The sequence below is a fragment of the Hyla sarda genome, chromosome 3, assembly GCF_029499605.1.
Source record: "Hyla sarda isolate aHylSar1 chromosome 3, aHylSar1.hap1, whole genome shotgun sequence".
NCBI classification, from domain to species: domain Eukaryota; kingdom Metazoa; phylum Chordata; class Amphibia; order Anura; family Hylidae; genus Hyla; species Hyla sarda.
The window spans coordinates 26,798,896-26,819,186 of NC_079191.1; the positions used below are offsets into that span (position 1 = coordinate 26,798,896).

Sequence of the window (20,291 nt, forward strand, 5' to 3'; positions counted from 1 at the left end):
CCGTCCCTTGGGTGGGTAAGGAATCAGACAGGTGGACGGTTGGACCATCGCCGCCTGCAACGTCTTACGGCCCAGAGTAGCATCAGCTGATGCGAGGGCATGAATCTGGTAGCACCTTGAGAAAGTGTGCAAGGACGACCACGTGGACGCCTCACAGGACTGCAAGGACGAAGCCACGTAGCGGAGGCCCAGGATTCTCCAAAAAACTGATGGAATGAGCCAAAACCCTGAAGGGTGGATCTTCCCCTTGCAGCGGTAAGCTCCCAAAATGGTTGTCTTGTCCAACGACCACAACAGGTTGTGGAACAAACACTTCCAGGGATGAGAAGGGGCCGGACAAAAGGTCGGAAGGTCGATGTCCTCATTGAGATGAAAAAGTCAAAACCATATCAGGTACGAAGGACGGACCTGGACGGAAAACAAAACAAATTGTCCTGGTATACAACCAGGAAAGGAGAATTGCAGGATAGAGCTGCCAGCTCTGACACCCTCCTAACAGAGGGAAGAGCAATAAGGAACGCCACCTTGCGGGGAAGGAGGCGAAGACATATGTCCCTGAGAGGTTCAAAAGGGGGGCCTTGCATGGCAGAGACGGTAAATAGAGGTGGCCCAGGAGACCTGATACAGGAGGTCTGGACGATAGGGAAGGCGCAGCAGTAAGTCGTTCAGGAGCCTGACCATGACGACGTACCATGCCCGCCGGGGCCAGTCTGGGCCACGAGAATGGAGGGAACGCCCTTTTGCTGTGAGATGCCTCAGGACCCCAAAAGGAGAGGAGGGGGAGGAAACAGATAAGGAAGGGCAAAGCCCGACCAATAGAAGGGAACGGTTTGGTTGTGGGGGAACGCGCAGAGGTCCACGCCTGGAGCGCCCCAGAGGTTGCAGGTTACTGGAAACCCCTCCGGATGTAGGGACCACTTGCCTTGGACGGCTGAGAACCGTCTGAGAAAGACCACATCCCAGAAACGTCCGGAATGAAGATCGCTGAGATGCCGGAATCGGAGTTCCGCCCCGAAGGGAATTTCCCAAGAAGCAAGCCAAGAAAGAATTGCCCTAGGCCCAAATATGTTGAAGGGGAAAAGGGCTTCTCGGGGGACCAAGGCCCCGAGAACGATCTTGCGGTCGAGAGACAATGAAGACCTGTCCCACCAGAAGAGAATCACCAGTTGAAGAGGTTGGTGATGAAACTGGGCAAATGGCACGGCCTCCATGGCCGCCACTAACCGATCCAGGACATCCATGCAAACGCGAATGGAAACTGGAGCAGGGTGCCGAAGTCATTGGATATTTGATAAGAGAGTCAGCTGAATAGTCGGCGGAAACGAAAGCGGGTAGAGGCCGCGTCAAACTGGAGCCCAAGGAGAGCAGTTGGACTTGTCCCGATTGAACACCCAACCGAAGTGAGACAAGGTCTCGAGGTTGAGACTAAGACTCAAGGATCTGAGCCCTGGCTGGAGCTCGTCCAAGGAAGGAATCACAGAAACAACTGTTGTCCATAAAAGGGGCTCACACAGGCGCCAGGACTTTGTGAAAGGTCCGCGGAGAAGTGGTCAGACCGAAATGGAGAGCCCCTATAGGAAATGACCATCCGGAACTGCAAAGCGGAGCTACCTCCGATGACCGGGAAACAATGAGATGTGGAGGCAGGCATCCTTGATGTCCACCGAGGAACGAAAACTCCCTGTGAACCATGGACGCCAGCACCGAATGGAGAGACACCATTCGGGAAGGAAGGCAGAAGATGCTGGCTGAGATACTCGAGAACCACGAGTGGGCGAACAGAAACACCTTCCATGGGGACCACAAAGAGGTTGGAATAAACCTCGAAAACATTCCCCTGAAGGAACTGGGACAATTACTCCCTGGATAAAAAAGGAGCTGGGGCGCGCCCCGAACTGCTTTCGCTAGAGGGGAACCGGAGGGTCCAGGAAAGAAAAAGGCAATCCCAAGAAAGGGAAGCAAACTTGATCCTGTATCCGTTGACTACCACATCCCTGACCTAGTAGTCCTGAATGTGTATAGTCCAGGCGTCCCAGAAGAGTAAGAGCCGACCATCCACCCGAGAAAGGTCGGCGGGTGGGGGCGACCCTTCAGACCGAGGAAGGCCTACGGGTGCCTGATGGGGCCGCAAAACGTCCGGAAAGGATAGCCGACCTCCGGGATAGGTCCGGAAGGAGGGAGCCCTCTTCCCGTGAAAGCGCCTGGCTGGACCCTTTGTTGGCACCCCTTGATGGTACCAAAGATCCACAGAACCAGAAGGAGGACTTACGACAGAAAGCGGTTCTGTGAGCCTTATCCAGAGGTAATAAAGAAATCTTCTCCACCTGTCACCTCACTTCCTGAAGACGGCATCCACATTCCAGGCTTTAAGCCATATGGAGGGACGGTGGCTACCAGGTAGCTTGTGGCAAAGGCAGCACAGTGGCTGCGCATGGAAGCAGAACACAGAAAATCTCCAGCTGCGGAGCATCGGAGAGCTAGATTAAACAAATCCTCTAGAGGGATCTTGAAGACTACCCTGGCGGAGTTGGGAGACCATACTGAAAGGGCCTTGACAGCCAGGCTGAAGCAAAAGCATGAAGAACCTGCTGTCTCAAAGGCAAGGTTTGCCAAAGTCTCCACCTTCATGTCCGCTGGATCCTTAAAGGCAGCCACATCAGCCAACAGCCTTAGAGGTAGGTAGGTGCCTTAGAGAGGCGGGAGACCGGTAGATCCACAGTTGGAGAGGAGGTCCACCGAGCAATGAGGTCCATGGCGAAGGGATACCGCGCTTGAACCTTCTTGACAGGGTGCCTCCAGGCAGATACCAGCAGGGCACAAAATTCAGCGTGAGAGCTGAAAGACTTAGGTGCCGATCGGGCACGAAGAAAGGAGACTTCTGGAGCCACGCCTGAAGTTCCTGGGTCCTTTAGATGGAAGGTGTGTCTTATGGCTGAAACCAATGAGTACACCACATCAGGATTATCCATGCGGTCCTCTATGAAAGGAAACTTCTGGAGCCACGTCCGAAGATCCTGACGAGAGGAAACTTCTGGACCATGTCCGAAGTTCCTGGGTCCTTTTGCTGGAAGGTGTCTCTTATGGCCGAAACCAATGAGTGCACCATGTGAGATGTATCCAATTGGAAACTCCATCCACAAGTTCTCCAGGTGAATGGGAACGAGGAGAGTCAGATGAAACACCTTTATGACGCTTGCGAGAACGGTGAGTATAGGGGGAGAGCGGGTCCATCTGGAGGGCCGGCGTAGGGCGGACCTCTCCAAGGCTGTCACCACAGGATGGGAGACCTGAGCCAAGTCGATATAGACTGGGAGAGTGGTAGAAATAGCAGGGGAAGCAGTGGTGCAGGCGAACAAGTGGATTTAGCAGAACCAAGTATGGTAGAGTTGCTAACCCCTGCAAGAACAATAGGTGACCAGGCCCGTGGTATCTGTCCAGAAGGAGGGACAGTTCCGGGCTCGAACACATCCATTCTTTTATATTTATTTACATTTTTTTTTTTTAAAGAAACTGCTCACTCAGTGTGTGTCCCCAATAAGATAGCAGCTGTGAGGAGTGCTGCATGGCTGAGGGGAGAGAGCGAGGGAGAAGAAAGCATAGCCAATGAGAAGAGTGTGAGACCAGTCTAGCCAAAGGGCGCCACTCATTGGCCCTTAGAAACCCTCTGCACGCGCTTAGCGCTGATTGGAAGAGAAAGGGACTGGCCACATACAGAGAAGGAGAGAGAGAAGGATTCCCGCGGCTGTGAGTGGGCAGGGCTAAAGCCCGACAAGGGCCCGCGGCCAGAGAAGGAAAATGGCCGGGCTCTAACGGCGTCCTCGCTCCCATAAAGAAAAAACACCGCAGGCAGCACGCGGCTGCCGACAGGAGAACAGGGCTGTGGTCCGGCGCAGTGAGCAATATGGCCGGAGATAGGGGCCGCGCTCACAGAGAGCGCAGGAGGAGTCAGCAGTGTTCCGCTGCCGAAATGAAAGTAACTGCCCAAGTAGTGTCGGCGTCTGAATGAATAGACACCGAAGAAAAGGAAAGACTTGCACAGTCATACACCACTGATTTTAGACCCCCATTGCCTGAAAGGGTTCCCCACAATTCAGGAGAGAACAATAAAGAGGAGTGGGCTGAAGTAGGGGTCTCCAGAGGATGAAGAATCCTAGGACCTGCAAGAAAAGGGGGAAATATACCCACCTTCAGTGGAGTCTAATTGAGTCTTCAGTCATGAAGTCATCAGTCAGCATTTTGTCACCTGCATCATGCCGGGCTTGAAAAGCGAGACGAGCAGGGAAAGATGGGGGACCTGGACCCATGAGGTACAACCCCAGACGCTGACCGTTGGCGAGAGGGGGTTGACAGAACATCCAAGATGCCTGCCCCCTCAATCGCAATGGAGAAACAGTGAACGCTATGTTCCTGAGTCCCCACCTGAAAACAGGAAAGAAAAAGGAAAAAACTAGCATATTCCCTAACTAGGAAAATAAAAAAATATGAGACCTGGTCTGGAGAGAACTCCAGACCGTGTCTACCTCCTTAGACACTAAGCTAAAACTGATTACCTCAGGTGCCAGTGGGCGGGTATACCCTTCTGGGAGGAGCCGACTTTTCTTGTTGCCATAGTGTCGAACCTCCTAGAGACAGCAGCATATACCCAAGGTCTGTGTCCCCCCAATGGAGCCGATAGAGAAAAAAAAAGGTGTAAAAAAATGCTTCACTTACACCTACAATGATATCTCGGCCAATGTGTCCTTTTTACCGAAAAGTGCACTGCGTAGAAATGGAATCAATAAAAAGTTGCAAAATTGTGTTTTTTCTTCATTTCACGCCACAAAATTTTTTTTATTGTTTCGCCACAGATTAGGTTATAAAATAAGTGATGTCATTACAAAGCACAATTTGTGACGCAAAAAACAAGCCCTTATATGGGTCCTTAGGTGCAAAATTGATTGTTATGATTTTTAGAAGATGAGGAGGAAAAAAACGAAAGTGCAAAAACGAAGATTGTTTTGAGTCCTTAAGGTGAAAATGGGTCCTTAAAGGGGTACTCTGGCCCTAAGACATCTTGTCCCCTATCCAAAGGATAGGGGATAAAGATCGCGGGGGTCTTGCCCCTGGGGACCCCTCGTGATCTTGCACGCCGCACCCAGTTTAAAATCAGTCCCCGGAGCGTGTTCGCTCCGGGTCTCATTACTGTCAATCACGGGCCGGAGCGTTGTGACGTCAAGGCTCCGCCCCGTGTGACATCACGCTCCGCCCCCTCAATGTTATGCCTGCTCCCATAGGCTTGCATTGAGGGGGCGGAGCCTTGATGTCACAACGCTCTGGCCCTGTGATCGACAGTAATCAGACCCGGAGCGAACACGCTCCGGGGACTGATTTTAAACAGGGTGCGGTGTGCAAAATCACGGGGGTCCCACACGATCAGGCATCTTATCCCCCTATCCTTTGGATAGGGGATAAGATGTCTAAGCGCCGGAGTACCCCTTTAAGGGGTTAAAGTGTATCTCCCAATGTTTTTAAGCCAAAAGACTATTCTGCAGCACTGTTCATATTTCTAAATTACAAGAGAAAATAGGCACATGCACTGGTGGTGCTCACAGCCATAAATTAGTACAGCTCCAATAGGATAGTGTGTGTTTACCTGTCCTGCCACAAGCTAAATAAAGCTTATGAAGATGTATCCAGAGTTTTTTTTTTTTTTTACATTTTTCTAAAATTATGTTTATTTTGAATTCAGCGCCAAAATACCTCAAAGAAGGCGCTGTTCTCTGCAGCTTGTACAGTTGGGCAAAAAAGTATTTAGTCAGCCACCAATTGTGCAAGTTCTCCCACTTATAAAGATGAGAGGCCTGTAATTTTAATCATAGGTATACCTCAACTATACCTCAATCCATTAAATCACATTGTCTGATTTTTAAATAATTTATTTGCAAATTATGGTGGAAAATAAGTATTTGGTCACCAACAAAAAAGCAAGATTTCTGGCTCTCACAGACCTGTAACTTCTTCTTTAAGAGTCTCCTCTGTCCTCCACTCGTTACCTGTATTAATGGCTCCTGTTTGAACTTGTTATCAGTATAAAAAGACAACTGTCCACAACCTCAAACAGTCACACTCCAAACTCCACTATGGCCAAGACCAAAGAGCTGTTGAAGGACACCAGAAACAAAATTGTAGACCTGCACTAGGCTGGAAAGACTGAATCTGCAATAGGCAAGCAGCTTGGTGTGAAGAAATCCACTGTTGGAGAAATTATTAGAAAATGGAAGACATACAAGACCACTGATAATCTCCCTCGGTCTGGGGCTCCACGCAAGATCTCACCCTGTGGTGATAAAATTATTCACAAAAAATCCCAGAACCACACGAGGGGGGACCTAGTGAATGACCTGCAGAGAGCTGGGACCAAAGTAACAAAGGCTACCATCAGTAACACACGACACCGCCAGGGACTCAAATCATGTAGTGCCAGACGTGTCCCCCTGCTTAAGCCAGTACATGTCCGGGCCCATCTGAAGTTTGCTAGAGAGCATTTGGATGATCCAGAAGAGTATTGGGAGAATGTCATATGGTCAGATGAAACCGAAGTAGAACTTTTTGGTAAAAACTCAACTCATTGTGTTTGGAGGAGAAAGAATGCCGAGGTGCATCCAAAGAACACCATACCTACTGTGAAGCATGGGGGTGGAAACATCAGGCTTTGGGGCTGTTTTTCAGGAAAGAGACCAGGACGACTGATCTGTGTAAAGGAAAGAATGGGGCCATAAATGGGGCATTGAAGAGGAAACGTGGCTGGGTCTTTCAGCATGACAATGATCCCAAACACACCGCCCGGGCAATGAATGAGTGGCTTCGTAAGAAGCATTTCAAGGTCCTGGAGTAGCCTAGCCAGTCTCCAGTTCTCAACCCCATAGTAAATCTTTAGAGGGAGTTGAAAGTCTGTGTTGCCCAGTGACAGCCACAAAACATCACTGCTCTAGAGGAGATCTGCATGGAGGAATGGGCCAAAATACCAGCAACAGTGTGTGAAAACCTTGTGAAGACTTACAGAAAATGTCTGACCTCTGTCATTGCCAGCAAAGTATTGAGATTAACTTTTTTTTTATTGACCAAATACTTATTTTCCACCATAATTTGTAAATAAATTCTTTAAAAATCAGACAATGATTTTATGGATTTTTTTTCTGATTCTGTTTCTCATAGTTGAGGTATATCTATGATGACAATTACAGCCTCTCATCTTTATAAGTGGGAGAACTTGCACAATTGGTGGCTGACTAAATACTTTTTTGCCCCACTGTACACTGTGCATTTGGAGACAAAGCTTCCTACTCTGCCTTCATAGCACTCATAGCCAGTAGTAGGAGATTGTAATGTGACTCTATAGGACTGGGTCATGGTGGAGACAGGTGCTGTTGAGACTGAGCTGGAAGCTTCATCTTCTAATGCACAGTTATATAAAGAGGGGAGATCGGGTGCTCTGTAAGGTATTCCGCTGCAGAAATATGGAAACTTAGGGGGGAATTTATCAAAACCTGTGTAGCAGTAAAGTTGACCAGTTGCCCATAGCAACCAATCAGATCCCTCCTTTCATTTCAGAGGCCTTTTTAAAAATTAAAGAAGCGATCTGATTGGTTGCTAGGGGCACCACTCTTTCCCTACACAGGTTTTGATGAATATCCCCAATAGAATGTGTCGGCAGATAAAAACCAGTCAGGCCCATCTTGTCTGTCCAATGTCCGGAATACTATGAATAGTCCCTAGTCCAATCTTATATAAAGGATAGCCTTATACCTATCCCTATCTTATATGAAGGATAGCCTTATGCCTATCCCTATCTTATATGAAGGATAGACTTATGCCTATCTCTATCTTATATGAAGGATAGCCTTATGCCTATCCCTATCTTATATGAAGGATAGCCTTATGCCTATCCCTATCTTATATGAAGGATAGCCTTATGCCTATCCCTATCTTATATGAAGGATAGCCTTATGCCTATCCCTATCTTATATGAAGGATAACCTTATGCCTATCCCTATCTTATATGAAGGATAACCTTATGCCTATCCCTATCTTATATGAAGGATAGCCTTATGCCTATCCCTATCTTATATGAAGGATAGCCTTATGCCTATCCCTATCTTATATGAAGGATAGCCTTATGCCTATCCCTATCTTATATGAAGGATAGCCTTATGCCTATCCCTATCTTATATGAAGGATAGCCTTATGTCTATCTCTATCTTATATGAAGGATAGCCTTATGTCTATACCTATGTTATATGAAGGATAGCCTTATGTCTATACCTATCTTATATGAAGGATAGCCTTATGCCCATCCCCATCTTATAAAAGGATAGCCTTATTCCTGTCCAACGCATGCTCAAACTCCTTCCCTGTATTTGCAGCGACCACTTCTGCAGGAAGGCTCTTCCACGCATCCATAATGTAAAGTATCTGCATAACCCTACATGTTCAACACACCTGGCCTCCTCCAGCTGCTTCTCTCTCGCTTTCCTCTTGGCCTTTTTACCCTGGGTGTTAGCAAGACGAGCTCTGGCCTCAGATAACATCTCCAGCTCATCTGCAAGGAAGAAACACTGTATACGTTCAGGCAACAAAGTTGGAGAAGTCAAAAAAGGTTTAAAAAAAAATAAAATAGCAATCAGTAGGTGCCACAGTGCCCACTGGGTGCTATAAGATTAAAGGGGTATTACTGTAAAAAAAAAAAAAAAAAAATCAACTGGCTCAAGAAATGTAAACAGATTTGTAAATTACTTTTTAATTGAAAAAAAAAAAAATATTAATCCTTCCAGTACTTAGCTGCTGAAGTAGAGTTGTTATTTTCTGTTTGACCACAGTGCTCTCTGCTGACACCTCTGTCTGTCTCAGCAACTGTCCAGAGCAGGAGAGGTTTGCTATGGGGATTTGCTCCGACTCTGAACAGTTCCTGAGACAGACAGAGTTGTCAGCAGAGAGCACTGTGGTCAGACAGAAAAGAACAACTCAACTTCAGTAGCTGATAAGTACTGGAAGAATTAAAAAAAAAATTTTTTAAATAAAAGTAATTCACAAATCTGTTTAACTTTCTGGAGCCAGATTTGAAAAAAATTTTTTTTATTGTTTTTCACTGGAATACCCCTTTAACCCAGAGGCAGAGCAATAGAAGTGTCATGGCAATGCACATAAGAAGGCATCCTTGACTTTTGTAATCCAATGTTAAAAACTAAAAGTACAGATTGTATAAGAAAAAGCCTAATGAATATACCTTCGTCCATGTCCACTGGGTCCGGCCTGGCGGGTTTGGTTTCAGGATTTGGGTCGATTTCTCCCGGTTTAAGCTTCCGAGGGTCATCAGCCGCCTCCTCTTCATTGTCCCTCTGCGCTGCTTTATCTCTGAAAGGGGGAGAAAAAAAAAAAAAAAAACAATAGAATTAATATCCTAAAAATCTCTACATATTCTATATACCAGTGCTTCCCAACCAGGGTGCCCCCAGCTGTTGCAAAACTACAACTTCCAGCATGCCCGGACAGCCAAAGGCTGTCCGGGCATGCTGGGAGTTGTAGTTTTGCAACAGCTGGAGGCACCCTGGTTGGGAAGCACTGGAACAGGCATTCTGCGTCGTGTGACTTACAGTAAAAACTCATAGTGCTCCAGACACTGGGCGGCCGTCCTGCCAATAATCGGGGCGATCGTCCTCCATTGTGTGGGCATCAGCTTGGCCAAATGCAGCAGCTTCTCTTCCTCCTCACGTGACCATTCTGTCTTCTTAATACTGGGATCCAGCCATTCGTACCTAGCATTAAAAAATAAAAAAAGAGAAGTGGTTAGAACAACTTGCCAGCCGGTGGCTCACCTGTACAACTTTGTGGTGCTTGATTGTTTATTAATTATAATAATTATTATAATTATAATAATAATAATATTATTATTATTTTAATTTTTTTTGCAAATAAAGCACCACTCCTGTCCCCAGGTTGTGTGTAGTACTGCAGCTCAGTCCTACAGTCCTATTCACTTCAATGGAGCTGAGCTGCAATACCAGACACAACCTGTGGACAAGAGTGGTGCTGTTTTTGCAGGAAAAAAATAAAAAAAAATAAAAAAAAAGTGTTTTTGAACACGAGACAACCCCTTTAACCCTTTAGTGGCCGCTGTCAAAACTATAAAAAAAACACTGCTTATACAGAGCGCAGGTTCCTCCGAACCGGTATTAGAAATACCAAATATGTTTATTTTATTTTACTTTTTCTTTGGATAATGGAAAAAGGGGGGTGATTACAATTTTTTTTTATTATTTTTTTTTTTTTTTATAGGGGGAAGGGAGAGATTTCTTTAAAATATTAAAATTATTTTTAATAGTTTATTGTTTGGTTACTTACACAGATCCATGTTATGCATAAGGGTGCCGTCTGTCCCAGTTTTTTTTTTCTCCCCTTTAGGTTCCGTTGTTGCTGCTTGTAAACGCGGATTACAAACGGTTGTAAAATAATCCCATTGATGTCATTGGGATTTTTAACAATCCTTTCACATCCGTTTGTACCCGTCTGCGCTCATTTCCATGTTTTTTTTTTGTTTTGTTTTTTATGGGAGAAAAGATTGTGCATGCGGTATTTTTTTCTCCCGTCAGAAAAAACGGATACAGTAAGTTTAACATTTAAGTCTATGGAAAACCGATGAGCCTTTAAGGTCATCCATTTTTTGATCCGTTTTTACTTCTGAACATGCTCAGAACAAAAAAAAAAAAAAAAACGTTTATTAACTGAGCAAGAACGGATACAAATGGATAACATCCGTTACTGTGCGTAACGGGAAAAGAACGGGACGGGTCTAGATGGCCGTGTGAACGCAGCCTAAGAAGTTATCAGCACCCCGCAATTATACCAACCCAGGTGAAAGTGGAGAGGGGATAAGTTTATTTTTATTAGCTTTCTCCTTTAAATAGTTAAATGACAAGTGATCTCTGAAGCCCGTCGTTACTGGCAAGTGTCGGCTGAGGATGGCAGCCGGTACCTACCAGGCACGTGTCATACTCCCTCACCCGGCCTATAACCTAAATGTAGTCCATGGGTTTGGAAGGGGTTAATGGAATGCATTTCTGTGGTATAGGGGAAACGTGAAGGTGAAAGGTTTACTGAGAGAGTGGTGGATGCATGGAATAGCCTTCCTGTAGAGGTGGTCGCTGCAAATACAGTGAAGGAGTTTAAGCATGAATGGGATAGGTATAAGGATATCCTTCATATAAGATAGGGATAGGTATAAGGTTATCCTTCATATAAGATAGGGATAGGTATAAGGTTATCCTTCATATAAGATAGGGATAGGTATAAGGATATCCTTTGTATAAGATAGATAGGCATAAGGTTATCCTTCATATAGGATAGGTATAAGGATATCCTTCATATAAGATAGGGATAGGTATAAGACTATCCTTCATATAAGATAGGGATAAGCATAAGGTTATTCTTCATATAAGATAGGTATAGGTATAAGGCTATCCTTCATATAAGATAGGGTTAGGCATAAGACTATCCTTCATATAAGATAGGGATAGGTATAATGTTATCCTTCATATAAGATAGGGATTGGTATAAGGCTATCCTTCATATAAGATAGAGATAGGCATAAGGCTATCCTTCATATAAGATAGAGATAGGCATAAGGCTATCCTTCATATAAGATAGGGATAGGCATAAGGTTATCCTTCATATAAGATAGAGATAGGCATAAGACTATCCTTCATATAAGATAAAAAGCAAAATGAACAGTGGCACACCAAGTGACAAAAAAGAAAGGAGATTTATTCAAAAAAAAACGTGTTGGGCAACGTTTCGGCTGGCTCACCCAGCTGGCTTGAAAATGGCTGGGTGAGCCAGCTGAAACGTTGCCCAACACGTTTTTTTGAATAAATCACCTTTCTTTTTTGTCACTTGGTGTGCCACTGTTCATATTGCTTTGTGTTTTGGAGGGGTCACCAACCTGGACCTGACACAGTAGGCACCCGTGCACTTTTTTTCTTTTGGAGTGCTGCTTTTCTGCTTTCTCTTCATATAAGATAGATATAGGTATAAGGATATCTTTCATATAATATAGGGATAGTGATAAGGCTATCCTTCACATAAGATAGGGATAGGCATAAGGCTATCCTTCAAATAAGATAGGGATAGACAAAACTATCCTTCATATAAGATAGGGATAGGCATAAGGCTATCCTTCATATAAGATAGGGATAGGCATAAGGCTATCCTTCATATAACATAGGGATAGGCATAAGGCTATCCTTCATATAAGATAGGGATAGGCATAAGACTATCCTTCATATAAGATAGGGATAGGCATAAGGCTATCCTTCATATAAGATAGGGATAGGCATAAGGCTATCCTTCATATAAGATAGGGATAGGTATAAGGATATCCTTCATATAAGATAGGGATAGGCATAAGGCTATCCTTCATATAAGATAGGGATAGGCATAAGACTATCCTTCATATAAGATAGGGATAGGCATAAGACTATCCTTCATATAAGATACGGATAGGTATAAGAAACATTGAATGTGTCGGCAGATAAAAACCATTTGGCCAATCTAGTCTGCCCAATAGTCTGAAACCTATCAATAGTCCCTGTCCTATGTTATATGAAGGATAGCCTTATGCTTATCCCATGCATGCTTAAACTCCTTCCCTGTATTTGCAGCGACCACTTCTGCAGGGGAGACTCTCCTAGGACTGTATCCACCTTTTCCAGCCCACCGGAGCACCCGAAAGCTGAACTCATTTATGCAAGAAAAGTCATCAACTGCCGAGCCGCGAGGTTCGTGACGAATCGTATCCCTGTAACTTCGCTCATCTCTAATAGAGACCTTTTGCGATATCCCTAATGAAGATATTAAACAATATTGGTCCCAGTACAGATCCCTGAGGTCCCCACTGGTAACAAGACCTTGCTCTGTATATTCTACTTTGACTACAACCCTCTGTTGTCTGTTACTCAGCCACTGCCTAATCCACTCAACAATATTGGAGTCCAAGCTCAATGACTGTAGTTTATGGATAAGTCTTCTATGTGGGACAGTGTCAGAAGCCTTACTAAAATCTAGATATGCGATGTCTACTGCCCCTCCACCATTTATTATTTTAGTCACCCAGTCAAAAAAAAAAATCAATGAGATTTGATTGACATGATCTCCCTGAAGTAAACCCATGTTGTTTTTCATCTTGCAATCCATGGGATTTTAGATGTTCCACAATCCTATCCTTTAGTAGGGTTTCCATTAATTTCCCCGCTATTGATGTCAGACTTACTGGCCTATAGTTGCTTGATTCCTCCCTAATACTTGGGCACGACATTTGCTAATTTCCAATCTTCCGGGACGACTCCTGTTACCAGTGATTGGTTAAATGAATCTGCTAATGGTTTTGCTAGCTCACCACTAAACTCTTAATAATTTTGGGTGTATCCCATCAGGCCCCTGTGACTTATTTGTCTTCACTTTAGACAGCAAACATTGAGCCTCTTCCTCTGTAAAGACACATGCATCAAACGATTCATTAGTCTTTCTCCCTAATTGAGGTCCTTTTCCTTCTGTAAAAACTGAACACAAGTATTCATTAAGGCAGTCCGCTAGCCCTTTATTCTCTTCTACATACCTTCCTTCCTTTGGTTTTAATTAAGTTATTCCTTGTTTTAATTAGAGATTGTCCGATATCGATTTTTTAGGGCCGATACCCATAATCTGCGACCTTTCAGGCCGATAGCCGATAACTTATACCGATATTCCGGTATAATTTATCGGCTATTCCAAAGGCCCTGCAGATCAATAATTTAAAGCGCCCGATTTAAATCAATGAACTGCAACGGGTTTTGAGGGGCCATAGACCACCACCGCCCGCTTCTCTCCCCCTGCCTGTCCTGGGGTCCTCCCTAGTCCAACCACCACCGCCGCTGCCCCATTGCCTCCCCATCCCCGGTTTTATAATTACCTGTTCCCGAGGTCCGCGCTACTTCTGGCTCCGTCCTGAGCTGTCACTGTGCGCACTGACGGTGATGTTGCGCTGAGGACGTCACTCGTCATTGCGCTGTACAGCGCAGCACGTCGCACTAGCCAGAAGTAGCGCGGACACCGGGAACAGGTAATTATAAAACCGGGGATGGGGGAGGCAATGGGGCAGCGGTCTCTGGCCGGGGAGGCGGGGCATTATCGGCATATTGGCAAGGTAATTGCCGATACCAATAATGTCCAAAATCGTGAATATCGGCCAAACCGATAATTGGTCGATCCCTAATTTTAATTAACTTTTTTCATTTAAATATCTGAAGAATGTCTTATCCTTTTTTTCACAGACTGAGCTAGTTTTTCTTCTGCCTGCGCTTTAGAATTTCTTATAACTTGCTTGGCCTCTTTCTGCCTAGTCTTGTAGATTTCCTTAGCTCCATTGCTCTGGGTTGTTTTATAATTACTAAATGCTAGCTTTTAGTTTTTATGATTGTAGCCCCTTCTGCCGAGTACCACAGTGGTCTCTTATTTTTTCATATCCTTCATATAAGAAATGAATAAGTACGATTCATAAGTATTCAGAATTTTGGGCAGACTAGATGGGCCAAATGGCTCGTATCTGCTGACACATTCTATGTCTCTATGTGAAAGCGGTTAGATCTTACGACCGTGCTGCGGATCTGGATCGTCTATGACAGTGTTTCCCAACCAGGGTGCCTCCAGCTGTTGAAAACAGCTGGAGGCACCCTGGTTGAGAAAGACTGGTCTATGGCATTGCATGTTGGGTATAGGATAAAGTTACAATGGTCTGGGAGGACTGTACGTTAGATGATGAGGTAAGTAGTGGTGTACGGAGGATTCACATTACCATCGGGCTTTACACTGCTTGGCGGACTTCCTGTGCAGTAGGGACGCAATACGAGACCACTGGTTTTTGCCATATTTCATAACCGCCGCCTTGAGGATTTCATCCTATGAGAAGAAATAGATATAAAATACATGAGAAAAAAAAAAAAAAAATATATATATATATATATATATATATATATATATATATATATATATATAAATTAACCCGTCACTAAATGCCCTTGGGACCCCAGAGATCAATTGTTATCCCTAGAAAAAGTGACATCATCTTCCCTACAGCACCCACTAGAGGGAACTGTTAGTATTACATGGAAGGTCACATCTAGAGATGAGCGAATTTACAGTAAATTCGATTCGTCACGAACTTCTCGGCTCGCCAGTTGATGATTTTCCTGCATAAATTAGTTCAGCTTTCAGGTGCTCCAGTGGGCTGGAAAAGGTGGATACATTCCTAGGAAAGAGTCTCCTAGGACTGTATCCAGCTTTTCCAGCCCACCGGAGCACCTGAAAGCTGAACTAATTTATGCAGGAAAATCATCAACTGGCGAGCCGAGAAGTTTGTGACGAATCAAATTTACTGTAAATTCGCTCATCTCTAGTCACATGACATGTGGACAGTCTGGCTCTGACTGACCTCCCTACTTTTAGATATAGTTCCTCTATTAGTCCTCCTGGAAATATTGAAGGGATGTCTCCCTAAAGAAACTCTCCCAAACCTCACATACTACTCACAAGGGGAATGGTGGCAGTCCGTTGTTAATTTATACAAAAGAACTACAAGTCCCAGCAAGATCAGCAAGGTAAATAAAAAGGTTCTATCATCTACTGGTAAACTATAGGGAACAGGATCTCCTTGAAGTGTCCCAGACACTTTCCATCAAGTCCCAGCATTCTCTGCCAGGAAAATTATACTGCAATAAGGAGAGGAAGAACTACAAGTCCCAGCATGATGTGCTGCAGAGACAGAACTACAAATCCCAGCATGCTGTGCAGCAGTCAGCACAACTAGTCCCAGCATGCTGTGCAGCAGTCAGCACAACTAGTCCCAGCATGCTGTGCAGCAGTCAGCACAACTAGTCCCAGCATGCTGTGCAGTACAGTCAGCACTACTAGTCCCAGCATGCTGTGCAGTACAGTCAGCACTACTAGTCCCAGCATGCTGTGCAGTACAGTCAGCACTACTAGTCCCAGCATACTGTGCAGTGCAGTCAGTACTACTAGTCCCAGCATGCTGTGCAGTACAGTCAGCACTACTAGTCCCAGCATACTGTGCAGTGCAGTCAGTACTACTAGTCCCAGCATGCTGTGCAGTACAGTCAGTACTACTAGTCCCAGCATGCTGTGCAGTACAGTCAGCACTACTAGTCCCAGCATGCTGTGCAGTCAGTACTACTAGTCCCAGCATGCTGTACAGTCAGCACTACTAGTCCCAGCATGCTGTGCAGCACAGTCAGCACTACTAGTCCCAGCATGCTGTGCAGTACAGTCAGCACTACTAGTCCCAGCATGCTGTGCAGTACAGTCAGTACTACTAGTCCCAGCATGCTGTGCAGTACAGTCAGTACTACTAGTCCCAGCATGCTGTGCAGTACAGTCAGTACTACTAGTCCCAGCATGCTGTGCAGCACAGTCAGTACTACTAGTCCCAGCATGCTGTGCAGCACAGTCAGTACTACTAGTCCCAGCATACTGTGCAGCACAGTCAGTACTACTAGTCCCAGCATGCTGTGCAGCGCAGTCAGTACTACTAGTCCCAGCATGCTGTGCAGTACAGTCAGTACTACTAGTCCCAGCATGCTGTGCAGCAGTCAGCACAACTAGTCCCAGCATGCTGTGCAGTACAGTCAGCACTACTAGTCCCAGCATGCTGTGCAGTACAGTCAGCACTACTAGTCCCAGCATGCTGTGCAGTACAGTCAGCACTACTAGTCCCAGCATACTGTGCAGTGCAGTCAGTACTACTAGTCCCAGCATGCTGTGCAGTACAGTCAGCACTACTAGTCCCAGCATACTGTGCAGTGCAGTCAGTACTACTAGTCCCAGCATGCTGTGCAGTACAGTCAGTACTACTAGTCCCAGCATGCTGTGCAGTACAGTCAGCACTACTAGTCCCAGCATGCTGTGCAGTCAGTACTACTAGTCCCAGCATGCTGTACAGTCAGCACTACTAGTCCCAGCATGCTGTGCAGCACAGTCAGCACTACTAGTCCCAGCATGCTGTGCAGTACAGTCAGCACTACTAGTCCCAGCATGCTGTGCAGTACAGTCAGTACTACTAGTCCCAGCATGCTGTGCAGTACAGTCAGTACTACTAGTCCCAGCATGCTGTGCAGTACAGTCAGTACTACTAGTCCCAGCATGCTGTGCAGCACAGTCAGTACTACTAGTCCCAGCATGCTGTGCAGCACAGTCAGTACTACTAGTCCCAGCATACTGTGCAGCACAGTCAGTACTACTAGTCCCAGCATGCTGTGCAGCGCAGTCAGTACTACTAGTCCCAGCATGCTGTGCAGCACAGTCAGTACTACTAGTCCCAGCATGCTGTGCAGTACAGTCAGCACTACTAGTCCCAGCATGCTGTGCAGTACAGTCAGTACTACTAGTCCCAGCATGCTGTGCAGCACAGTCAGCACTACTAGTCCCAGCATGCTGTGCAGCACAGTCAGCACTACTAGTCCCAGCATGCTGTGCAGCACAGTCAGCACTACTAGTCCCAGCATGCTGTGCAGCACAGTCAGTACTACTAGTCCCAGCATACTGTGCAGTACAGTCAGCACTACTAGTCCCAGCATGCTGTGCAGTACAGTCAGTACTACTAGTCCCAGCATACTGTGCAGTACAGTCAGTACTACTAGTCCCAGCACACTGTGCAGTACAGTCAGCACTACTAGTCCCAGCATGCTGTGCAGCACAGTCAGTACTACTAGTCCCAGCATACTGTGCAGTACAGTCAGCACTACTAGTCCCAGCATGCTGTGCAGTACAGTCAGTACTACTAGTCCCAGCATACTGTGCAGTACAGTCAGTACTACTAGTCCCAGCACACTGTGCAGTACAGTCAGCACTACTAGTCCCAGCATACTGTGCAGTACAGTCAGCACTACTAGTCCCAGCATGCTGTGCAGTACAGTCAGTACTACTAGTCCCAGCATACTGTGCAGTACAGTCAGTACTACTAGTCCCAGCACACTGTGCAGTACAGTCAGCACTACTAGTCCCAGCATGCTGTGCAGCACAGTCAGTACTACTAGTCCCAGCATGCTGTGCAGTGCAGTCAGTGCTACTAGTCCCAGCATGCTGTGCAGCACAGTCAGCGCTACTAGTCCCAGCATGCTGTGCAGTACAGTCAGTACTACTAGTCCCAGCATGCTGTGCAGTACAGTCAGCACTACTAGTCCCAGCATGCTGTGCAGTACAGTCAGCACTACTAGTCCCAGCATGCTGTGCAGTAGTCAGCACTACTAGTCCCAGCATGCTGTGCAGCACAGTCAGTACTACTAGTCCCAGCATGCTGTGCAGCACAGTCAGTACTACTAGTCCCAGCATGCTGTGCAGTACAGTCAGCACTACTAGTCCCAGCATGCTGTGCAGCACAGTCAGTACTACTAGTCCCAGCATGCTGTGCAGCACAGTCAGTACTACTAGTCCCAGCATGCTGTGCAGTACAGTCAGCACTACTAGTCCCAGCATGCTGTGCAGCACAGTCAGTACTACTAGTCCCAGCATGCTGTGCAGCACAGTCAGCACTACTAGTCCCAGCATGCTGTGCAGTACAGTCAGTACTACTAGTCCCAGCATGCTGTGCAGCACAGTCAGTACTACTAGTCCCAGCATGCTGTGCAGTACAGTCAGCACTACTAGTCCCAGCATGCTGTGCAGTACAGTCAGTACTACTAGTCCCAGCATGCTGTGCAGCACAGTCAGTACTACTAGTCCCAGCATGCTGTGCAGTACAGTCAGTACTACTAGTCCCAGCATGCTGTGCAGTACAGTCAGTACTACTAGTCCCAGCACACTGTGCAGTACAGTCAGTACTACTAGTCCCAGCATACTGTGCAGCACAGTCAGTACTACTAGTCCCAGCATGCTGTGCAGTACAGTCAGCACTACTAGTCCCAGCATGCTGTGCAGTACAGTCAGCACTACTAGTCCCAGCATGCTGTGCAGCACAGTCAGTACTACTAGTCCCAGCATGCTGTGCAGCACAGTCAGCACTACTAGTCCCAGCATGCTGTGCAGTACAGTCAGTACTACTAGTCCCAGCATGCTGTGCAGTAGTCAGTACTACTAGTCCCAGCATGCTGTGCAGTACAGTCAGCACTACTAGTCCCAGCATGCTGTGCAGTACAGTCAGCACTACTAGTCCCAGCATGCTGTGCAGTACAGTCAGTACTACTAGTCCCAGCATGCTGTGCAGTCAGTGCTACTAGTCCCAGCATGCTGTGCAGTACAGTCAGCACTACTAGTCCCAGCATGCTGTGCAGCACAGTCAGTACTACTAGTCCCAGCATGCTGTGCAGTACAGTCAGTACTACTAGTCCCAGCATGCTGTGCAGTCAGTACTACTAGTCCCAGCATGCTGTGCAGTCAGTGCTACTAGTCCCAGCATACTGTGCAGTACAGTCAGTACTACTAGTCCCAGCATGCTGTGCAGCACAGTCAGTACTACTAGTCCCAGCATGCTGTGCAGTCAGTACTACTAGTCCCAGCATGCTGTGCAGTCAGTACTACTAGTCCCAGCATGCTGTCCACCTGTGTGATGTATGATCGGGCCCCTCAGGCCGCAGAGCCCCGGTACACGGAGACCTCCCCCGCACAGCCCGGCTCCTCACCTCCGTGTTCCTCCACACCCCTCCCTTTATCATAATACGCGGCATGGCTGCGGTGTGCGGGCTCCGTCACCGGGAGAGATACCGTCCTCTGATCCGTCCGCTCCGGGGACACCGCGCCGCCTGTTGTGGTTGGCGGTGACGCGCTAAGTCCGAGGAGAGCGGAGGAGGCAGAGCGTCCTGGGGGAGACCTGTCATCTTCTCAGCGCCCTCTGCTGTCCGGAGGCGGGAACTGCTACAATGTATAATGAACTACTGACATAGGGGGAGATTTATCGAGTTATCTTAGTAAAATTCTTTTTGTTGCCCATAGCAACCAATCACCTCTCTGCTTTTACTTTACCAGAGCAGTATTCTCATCAGAATTTTGTTTGCACCGTGTAGAATTTCCATGGTGGAAACATCTGCCACAGAAATTAGGATTTGGGTCTCTGCTGAAAGAATTAAATTATTTCTGCTGAATCCGCTCGAAAATGCATTGCCGTCTATGGAGACAACGCATTTCCTGTAGTCCATGTTCTGCCAGCGCCCATTACAGTGATCCCTCAACATACAATGGCCTCAACATACAATAGTTTCAACATACAATGGTCTTTTCTG

General features: G+C 46.4%; 1 protein-coding gene across 1 annotated transcript in view; it reads right to left on the minus strand.

Moving 5' to 3' along the window:
- Window positions 1-19,874, minus strand: part of CDC5L (cell division cycle 5 like) — a 54,253-nt gene extending 34,379 nt beyond the window's left edge. The window contains exons 1-5 of the mRNA XM_056563942.1: window positions 19,695-19,874; window positions 14,861-14,964; window positions 9,630-9,791; window positions 9,263-9,390; window positions 8,479-8,578 (exon numbers count right to left, since the gene is read on the minus strand). Coding sequence (XP_056419917.1) covers window positions 8,479-8,578; window positions 9,263-9,390; window positions 9,630-9,791; window positions 14,861-14,964; window positions 19,695-19,739 — 539 coding nt within the window. The 5' untranslated portion in view covers window positions 19,740-19,874. The remainder of the gene's footprint in view (window positions 1-8,478; window positions 8,579-9,262; window positions 9,391-9,629; window positions 9,792-14,860; window positions 14,965-19,694) is intronic.
- Window positions 19,875-20,291: the final 417 nt, after the last annotated feature.